This window comes from Athene cunicularia (genome assembly GCF_003259725.1).
Source record: "Athene cunicularia isolate RWA chromosome 28 unlocalized genomic scaffold, athCun1 chr28_part1, whole genome shotgun sequence".
Classification (NCBI taxonomy): Eukaryota; Metazoa; Chordata; class Aves; order Strigiformes; family Strigidae; genus Athene; species Athene cunicularia.
This window is the reverse complement of record NW_020799139.1, coordinates 1,750,302-1,759,965: the sequence shown is the minus strand read 5'-3', so window position 1 is coordinate 1,759,965 and position 9,664 is coordinate 1,750,302. Positions and strand designations below refer to the sequence as shown.

The 9,664-nt window shown below is 42.3% G+C and overlaps 1 protein-coding gene across 1 annotated transcript in view; it reads right to left on the bottom strand.

The window, feature by feature from the left end:
• The window catches only part of MAU2 (MAU2 sister chromatid cohesion factor), a 17,931-nt gene that overhangs the window by 8,042 nt on the left and 225 nt on the right, over positions 1–9,664 (bottom strand). The window contains exons 2-15 of the mRNA XM_026864919.1: positions 9,561–9,578; positions 9,236–9,301; positions 8,452–8,547; positions 6,749–6,843; positions 6,218–6,245; positions 5,602–5,757; positions 4,912–5,058; positions 4,341–4,431; positions 3,585–3,688; positions 2,495–2,572; positions 1,798–1,863; positions 1,420–1,503; positions 373–422; positions 48–125 (exon numbers count right to left, since the gene is read on the bottom strand). Of these exons, the coding sequence (XP_026720720.1) occupies positions 48–125; positions 373–422; positions 1,420–1,503; positions 1,798–1,863; positions 2,495–2,572; positions 3,585–3,688; positions 4,341–4,431; positions 4,912–5,058; positions 5,602–5,757; positions 6,218–6,245; positions 6,749–6,843; positions 8,452–8,547; positions 9,236–9,301; positions 9,561–9,578 (1,157 nt within the window). The remainder of the gene's footprint in view (positions 1–47; positions 126–372; positions 423–1,419; positions 1,504–1,797; positions 1,864–2,494; positions 2,573–3,584; positions 3,689–4,340; positions 4,432–4,911; positions 5,059–5,601; positions 5,758–6,217; positions 6,246–6,748; positions 6,844–8,451; positions 8,548–9,235; positions 9,302–9,560; positions 9,579–9,664) is intronic.

Here is a 9,664-nt window from a genome sequence, read left to right as displayed (position 1 = left end):
TCCCCCCCCCCCCCTCAGCCTTCCAAGTGGTGCTGATTTATACTCACTTTGCCTCGTTGTATCTTCCTTGAAAGAAGGAGAACAGACCTCGGATATAGAAAGCTGCTGCTCGAAGACAGTGAGAGCTACGGACAAAGCAACACAGTGAAACCTCGGCACTGTGCAGCCATTACATGCATTACAGACAGATTTCGAGGAATTTGCCTAATAATCAAATCTCCAAACAAAAACATTATATTTAATGCGTGGTCAGAACTTCTGCCTTGAAAAGAAGTTCATGATTTTGTTTTCTTTTTAAAAAAGCCTGCTACAAATCCAGTATTACCGTCACCAATGCAACATCAGCATGTAGATAGTTTCTGGAATTCTCACCTCACAGGAAAATTATGGTCTGGATTTATCCTTTCCAATAAGCTGTAAAGCTATAAAGTAGGAGAGGAAAAGAAAAATAATCAGTGTTTCTCACATACAGGCTCACAGTACCCACAGCACGTGTTTTTGTAGGAAGTGCACGTTAAATCCAAACGGTGCAAGTCACCACAAACACACTCAAGTTTACTTGTACGGGTTAGGGCATCACACAAACATTCCAACATTGAGTTTTCATGCCCATTCCGATCCTAACATCAACTTTTGTACAGAATACGCTTTCTCAGACTTCACAGAACTTCCTGCACAATGTCAGTATTTCCTCAGAAAACTTGTAGCTGTTGTATCTGAGCAGTTTAAAACCCAAGTGAGTGCTGTATCAGTTTTGCTATTTAATCTAGACTAGAAATCAACCAGGCAAAAAAAAAAAAAAGAGTCAGCTTTTTAAGTGATTATAATTTTTGCTATCTAAGTTTTTTAGCAAAGTCTTGTGTGCTTGGTGAAAAAATTAATTTACAGCCTCTTCAGAAGAAACCTGAAAGCATCTCTGAAAAGTTACTGCTGAGGGATCTGACATCAGAGAGTGCAACAGCTGAATTTTTGCATTAGCGTGGCTTCAGGCACAGGGCTGAAGCGAAACGAACACACACACACACACATGCACATACCTATTTCTGGCTGTTTAGTTAAACCTTGCTAGGTTTTGTGTCATCTAATAAAAGCCCTGAACAGATGGAAACTGAAGCGCACAGGTTGAATGAGTCAAGATGACAGAGTTAACCACACACCACACGTTGGGAACTTGCCCTCCCAGCGCTGCAGAGAATCCTGTGCTGCATCCAGAACACTCTGCTTCAGTGGTTTGCAGCAAGGCCAGCTGATATCACTCCTTCTCTACCATTAATTGACATTACCCTGATGAAGGAGTTTGCCTGGCTGCCAGACAAGGCACCACTTTGTGAAAACGCTCAGAAAAAAAAATATAATCCAAGCACAGTACTCTTCCCTCCAAGAAAGTTCTGTCTTTTAGAAGGTCAGAAACCAACTTACCTCTTGATGCCGGTTGCCTTCCCTGATGTACACACTGGCTAAGTTTGTCACAATAAATGCCCACAGTTCTTGATGTGTAGTGAGCTAAAATAAACAAGATACCAACAGCAGAGTCAAATATTTCAGCATCTAACCCAGAATTTGCTCAGCCCATCTAAATCACAGATTTGGTGTCCAATATTTTGCTGTTAATAAATCCTCCTGACCTGAGCTGTGCTCAGGGTAGAAAAAAAAACCCAAATGAACTAGTGCAACTAATACAGACAATCTCCAGATTTCCCTTCCAACCTCAACTGTTTGGTGACACACACAACAACTGCAATGCGCCCATTTCCACATTGAACATCCATAGTAAATAGTTTGGGAAGAAAATCTTACCCTCAGTGCTGTAGTAAATTGTGCTTCTGCATTGTCCATGCAATTAACAGAGATGCAGTAGAGCCCCTGCAGAAGACACAATATTTCTAAGGTAATACATAATATAATTATAGCAAGTCAAGAATACAAAGAGGAAAGGACAGCACAAACCCAAAGAAATCCAGGATATCAGCAGGAAAAAAGATAGCCAGCATGTCTTAGTTTTGCTTGGCTCTGGGAAAAAAAAAGCAATTTCTACACAAAGTTCTTCAAAATAACATGCTTCTGTAAAAAACACCCCATTTATCTAAAAAAATATTAAACCCTTAGTTTAATATTCAAGCAGCAATGCTACATAAATTCTTCCCCTTACACAGTTCCCACAACACACTGTCTCACACACAAACAGCACAAATCTCCTGTATTTACCTTGCACACCAACTATCACGTTACACATCATTTATTTAAAAAAAAAAGACTTAAGCCTCTGACAGGCTTGGGTATGAGTCACAGGATCACAGAATCATCTAGGTTGGAGAAGACCTTGAAGATGATCCAGCCCAACCAGAGCAGGGCTGGCAGTCAGTAACGCAGCCCCGTTACTCAGCAGGAAATCACTGTCTGCCTCTCTACGGCCTCATTAGTTACTGGTGACGAGTACAAGTCTTGGGTATGGTCTTCCAGAGTCAAAAGTTTACTGGTAATCACAGGCACTTACTAATAGAGTGTGCAGCTGGGCAGCGTGATTAGAAAACAGTCTGGGAGACTGCTGGCAGAGCTGACAGACTTGTGAAATCTGTTAGAAAAAAAAAAATAGTATTTTAAGATACTTTTTCTCCATTTCTTTAAATCCACCTACTTGCATCATCCACGTCATTCCATCAGTTGCAGCGATTGCTTCAAGAACCCCAAGTCATCCTCCCAGGTAACAGCAGAGGCCAGCTTTGCCTCCAGCCAAGGTACACACAGCTCCACACACACTCCTCCCACACAGACGCACACTCAAACTGGTTTTGAATTATTTGCTTTGCAGCAGCTCCACCATATGGTGGCACCACCTGCAAACCTAAGTCAGAGCTCTTCTGACACGCTCAGAGATTGAATTGGCATGCAACGGAGAAACTGGGATCAAAATCTTCCACAGGGTATGTGCTTGTGATGAGTTTTATAAGCCAGAACCGATGACTATTCTTTTAGCAAGCTAAATTTCCCCCCAGCCCCCGAGTACATTCATGAGAAGGCTGACAGCAGAGGTTGAGATGATGCAGCAGCATGTCCTATAAATAAGGGATTGATGAACAGGATTTAAAAATGACTGTGAGAATGGAAAAAAAGCTCAGTTCTTTCTTGCATTAAATAACACCGTCCCTCTCTTCCTTCCCCCCAAACTACGTAAGAAGAGGAATGGACAGAAAGGCAGGAAACCTTAAAACTGAGAAATCCTTGGACAAGACAGGGACACTAAGAGGCAGAGTTAAGATCCACTCTGTCATGAATCTGAGGGAAAGGGAAGAGACAGAGTCAGACTGCCACATACGATCAGGAAGGTGTCAGATGGAGCCACGGATCAATTATTGTTGACTCCATGAACTCCAAGCTTCTTAAATACTAAGAAAAAGCTAATCCCACAGCTTCAGAGTTGTGCTATCCTGAGCACTGTTAGGCCTGACTATATCTGTTAGTAGTTTAGCACTGCTGGAATCCCCATCTGAGCCCAAGTATCTTCCTCAAAGCTGAAATTGCCATGTTTTAAAAAGCTATCACTGCACACATTCACAACTAGGGAAATGATCAAAGCCCATTTTTACCTCCTGCAGTGCTGTGGCTTTGTGCCCTGTGACAAGCCGACACATGATAATGTGTTCCAACAAAATAACTTGGAATGATGACAAGATAGGACTGCAGTCCAACACTGAAAAGGGAACAAAAGTAACTCAGTAAGTGAAGTTAAGACAATATGAACATCCCATCCACACAGCCTCCCCCTCACCCAGCCAGCTTCCTCAACTGCAGGGGGTTCTGTGAGACCTCAGCACAAAGACTCCTTTGTGAAAATCTCTAGTGATGTCTTTGGCAGGACCACCTGGTGTCAGAAGAGTCAGCATACTGCCCAGCTCCTCTTCGGTATGCCACAGGTTTAAAATAAAACAAAGCAAAGAAAAAAAAAAACCAACCGAAAAACCCACACAAAAACCACAATGCCTGAACTGTCAGGAGTGAGAGTCTGAGCACCAGTTAATGAAAAACTCCTTGGGAACACACGCTCATTTGGGAGAATCAAAAACCTGGATAACCAAATACACAGACAATCAGAAAGGCAGCATGAAAATGCAGGTATCTACAGCCCCATTTACTAGAGTTGCAATGAAAACCCCCAAAACTTGATTTCTGTATTCAAAGTAACTATCCAATTTTAAAACAAAGTTCTTAGCTGCAGTGGAAGCAGACCGACAGCAGGCTGTCGTAGTGAGCTAAAGGAGGATGCTGTGGTTTGGTTTTAATTTAAATTAGCAACAAGTAATGGAATCTTGTGGCATCAGCTAAATTATAATCCTTATCCTTACTTTTTAGCTTCTCTAGCTGCATGAGTGCTTTGTCTGTGTACTTCTGAGCCTTCTCCAGGTATCCTGCTTGCATGGAATGCATCACTGTCACCTGCCGGAAAAGATGGGAACGATTACAAAACATTATCTTTGCAAAGAAGAAAGGTCTGGGTGTTTTCACAACTCCTCAGCTACCAGCTTTTCAAACTAATTTTTGACATCAGTCAGGAGCATAATCATATTCAAGAAACGGGGCAACTAGTTTCAGGAATCTGAAGTCACGACTGTCGCTGTGTTGGTAAAAATAAGCCAACGTAGTTCTACTTCGTACGAGTTAACCTGATTCTATTTGGCTTGGATATTAATAAAGTTATATTCCATTTTCCAGACTCCTCACACAGTCTCTTCAAACACCGACATCACTGAAAGCAAGAGCCTCACAGATGCTGTGGCAGAATTAAACTGTCAGTGTAACGTAAAGCAGCATATGGTCTGCAGAATCTATCGCTGCTGGCTCCAAGCAATTTTTAACCAATTCCTCATTAATTAGCAATATACATTAAAAAAAAAAAAAAAAAAAAGAGCTTCTCACCAAGTAGACAAGCACACACATGTGTTCCTTGGGCAGCCAGTGAAAGAGATCAGCGGGGTTGCTGGGCAGAATTTCATCATCGTGCAGCGTGGATATGGTCTGGATGCACTGCTGAAGCTGTTTCAGGCATGGCTTCACACTTTTCACCTGCAAAAGATGATTCAAATCAGACATAGCTGCTGCAGCCCAGATGCCTGAACATTTACTTGGTTGGGAAAACTTGCCTGGCAATAAATAATCCCCACATTCAGGAAATTAGTTCGTGCATAAATCACAACGCTAGCACGACAGAACAGTGACTACTTTAGGCTCGTTCCAGGATTAACAACAATCAGCCCTTCATATTTGTGTACGCAGCCAGCAGACACTCAAAATGTTTTCCAAAATTATACTCAAAGCCTCTTATCTCCACCAAAATTATATAAAAGCCAGAGTGGCCACCACGGTTATAAACATATCACAGGCAAACCTTTCCTCGGGGAAGAAGAAATGAATGTCATTTCTTCACTCCTCGTTTCATTTGGTATTAAAGTCTATAGAAATCAGGTTGCATTGACAAAAAGCACAGTGCAGCCAAAAAGAAAAATCCCCCCAAATCACCTCAGTGTAATAATTAGCTCCCTTTGAGGCAGTACTCCTCCTCCCCATCCCCAGGTGGGGGGGACTCTAAGCAGCACAACCCACACATACCTGCCCAGCATCCAGGTAGTGTGTGACCTGCAGCACTAAGAAGAAGACACGTAACGACTCTTTCTGGATGGGGTTTCCTTGCCAGTTTTCCACTATCTGCCCGCAAAGAGTAAGGAGAGGGTGCACCTCCTGCAGTTTCCGTTCCATTAGAAGGAGCTATAAAAGAAAAAATAATTATTTTTGCGCTAAATGGTTTAAAGACTTGGAGAACCACAGGAGAGCCCCAAGTACATTGATCTGTTTAAAACAAAAACAAGACTCAAAGGCATCTTTATTGCACTTTTCACTCAACTAGACTTTTCATCCCTAATTACAAGGGCTCCAGTGACTATTTGAAGTTATCCTTTTTCCTTCCAGAAAACTATTTGTCATAATTAACAAATTAAAAGCCAAACAAATTCACAGGTATCCTGCAGATTTAAGGCTTATCCCAGATATATTTTAATACTGTGCTTGCTCACATGAACAAAACACAATATATAAAGCACAGGTAAGCATGCAAGATACCTTGAAACAAACAGCCTATGTCCAGGCAAGTTACATTCTATTGCTCTGTAACTTGCATTATACCAGTTAAACAAGTAAATAGTTTATTTAAAAAGTACATCCTACTTACCATCCCCTTGCTTAGCAGAAACAGTGCTCTGAAATGAAACAAAACAATGTCATACTCAAGAAGTTACACAAACCACAACTGTATATAAAACCCCTGAAGAATAAAAAAAAATATCTGCCATTCTCCCCCCTCAACAACAACAGAGAAAAGAGTATTAAAGAACCCGTCCCAGAAAGTACATTTAAAAGCTAGATGGAACAGTTCAGTCAGCCCCAGGAACCAAAATCCCAGCCTCTCGGGTTTGTGTCCAAGCTTTGGACAGGAGTTACTAAAGTCAAACCAGGCTACTGGGAAAACTTTTGCTGATAAAGACAATAAACAAAATTCAGTTGGAGAAAAAGACTCTCCAGTCTTACTGGACATTACTCATTTTAAAAAGAAAGAGCTGGAGAAACTTTCAGATATATTGGTTTGCCTTTAAAACCCATATAGCAATCACATCTCTAAATAAAACCAGAGTATCTCTAAAGAAAAAGGAAAGGAAATGAAAATATTTACTGTGGGAAGAAAAAACAAGTCCAGGGAACTCACCTGGTATACTCTGATCCCACCACCCGAGCATATTCTGCTCCAACTCCGAGAAGGTCACATGCAGATACTAAGTCTTTTTCAAGTGTATGTAGTTGCTGAAATGAAAAAAAGGCATTTTCTGTGTGAACTTAGCATTTTTTAAAAAAAATGTAATTACTCCTGTGCTTTACACGTGAGGAGTTCTAAACTGGTACTTGTTAAATGTATCATCTGATTTTAGACACATTTTCCAGGAACACCTGGCATTCTCCAAAAAAAGCAAAATGTCTGTAACATTTCAAAGAAAATGTCTCAGCCCAGTTTCATACCACGCAAAGCTGTTATAATTTGTTAAGATCACGTGCAGATCAGATCCCAACAGCTCCAATATAATTGTGGACCTGGAGTAACTGGAGCAACAGAGTGTTTTCCAGCTGGGAGAGCAGAGAGTTTGCAAGGAGTGTTTCAGGGGATGGGGAAGAGGATGATGCAGCTGCCAGAGCACCGCTCCCTCCCTCCTGTGATTTTTTGAGTTCTCCAAAGTCAGGTAGAAAGCCCCAGGGTGGTAGAACAGGCATCAAGGCCATGAGACACATGGGCCTCTGTGGTCAAGCAAAAGCCAGAAAGGAAACACCACACAGAAAGGAAATCAGCAAAGAACATCAAGCTTTGAGGAAAGATCCTATTCAGAGGGAGGCACTGAGAAAAATGCTTAAGCTTCTTCTGAGTACTCAGGCATTAACTCATTGCAAAGTAAACATTTGTCCTTTAATCGATATGAAAGGCAGGCTCTCCACAGCTCACTGTTCCTAAACTACACAAAGGAGCCCGGCAACTCCTCCTCAACAAAGTTGGTCTGCTTGTTTAAGCTCATCAGGAAGGGGAAAAAGACAAGTACAGGTGACTATTAAGCCAGTCTTCAAAGATAAAATTGCTTCCTAACTGCCTCTCTGCTGCAGAGTATCTTTAGGAGCAATTAACTCCCTCAACTCCTGCATTAAACACCTCGAGCCTCTTTAGGAACGGGGAAGAGGCACAACCTGGACAAACGGGGAGTTCTTCAGCACTAATCTGCTCGTCCCACTGATCAGTTAATGTTCCGGATATGGTCCCCACCTAACGTGCTGGACACTCAGGAAAATCAGCACTTTTAAGATTAGTTTCCCAGCTGAAGTAAAGACTGCGACAACTGTTAAAACACTGCAAATTCCACCATGTGCCAGTTTATTCCTAGATGGTCCGACCTGTGCAGCTGAAGCCATGCTTGGAGCATATTACAGAGCAGGAAGAGCAATGCTGCTTGGAGGCCTTTGCACCAGCTTCTCTCCCCATCCCAGTTCTGCTCCGGGTGCTAATTAGGTTGAAAACAATCAAACAACAATCCAGGTTGGCAAACTCCAATTCCAGCAGGCTTTAGAAGAAGATTTGCTCTTCCTGCAAGCCCTAAGGTGGATTTTATTTTGCTCTGTCTCTTAAAGTTGAGTGTTACTAGAGCCCACAGAATGATCCTTGCTGCCTTCAAGTGGGCCTTGATCCAATCTGTAGCCTACCAGTGCATCATTACTTTATAGCATGAACTTTTCTTCATCTCTTAATAGCAATGATTAGGGAAAGAAAAAAAAAAAGACATCCAAGCTCTTTTTAAGAGGAAGACAGATATTTTCTAGCTGTTTTCCCAATCACAGGGCTACAGTATAACACAGTCATCAAAACAAATCACTTACTGCAAGTTGAAAAAGCAATCTACAGTGCCAGTACGGGGTCTGCTGTGAAATCTGAATGGCTTTGCGTAACAGAGGTTTTGCTGTATCCACTGAATTCTGAAACAGAAACATGCACCATAGTCAACATAAAAAACAGGCTGCTAACTTCATCCCTAACAATAGCAACTTTTAAACAAGTTGGATTCTGTGTTGATCCCTCGTTAAAGTCTCACAAGTCAGGAACCTTAACACATGAAAAGTAAAGCCAACTATTTAACACATCAGGGCCCACACATCTACACCTGACACGGAAAGGCTGCTCAAAATTATCAGTTATTTAACTCCTTTGGCTGCTATTCTAATATGCACTTTTTTCCTGCACATGAGAGAAAAAGCAAACATTTGCCCCAGAGAAAGCAAAGACTAGTTAAGGCTTTTCCAGAGAAAAAAGAATAAAAATAGCCTAGGAACACAACAAAAGCCTGAGGAAAACCACCTACTTTCCTCCCTCCCCTCAAATTAGCCTGTCTTTGTCTAAATGAGGGCTAAAGAAATACTTTGGCCAAGTAAACTTCCTCTGCTGTTCAAGACCTGCGTTGCAATTCCAGCAGCAACTTTCACGGTAAGAAAGACCAAAAGTCCTTCCAGCTTACGCTTTAGCACTCTACTTCCACATCACAGCTGGCCTCTAAAAGTTTCATAAATCTTATTAGTAACAGCGATATACTACTCCAAGACCAAAGACACTCAAACGCAGCAGCCCCAAGACACCCAACAATTTCTGAAGCAGTCTCAGCGCACTCACCTCCTGACAATACAGTTCAGACAGAAGGCTGGCTGCCTCAAACTTAACATCTTCAAACTGAGGAATCTAGCAGCACTAGAGTTAAGTAAATGTTAAACACTGTCTGGGAAACAGCAACAGCCCGATGTCCAAAAACCCTTAACACAATATACATGTTAGGAAAGTGGTTCCCAGCCATGGAAGTAGATTAAAACTATCAGCTAAACCCCCAGTCCCAGGGCCAGGCTCTCTCTCTGAGGAGGTGTTCTGTTATCCGAGCCCTCACAGCAGGAGCGAGGTGGCCGGGCAGCGACGCTCCCCGCCCAGGCGGCCAGGAAAAGGATACTTGCTGGGATATCAACCACTGCAAGAGAAGACAGCCGGTTAGTCTGCAACCACCATAGGCCGGCCCCGCTGACAGGGCCCCCTCCCAGCCGCCGTCCCCCCCCC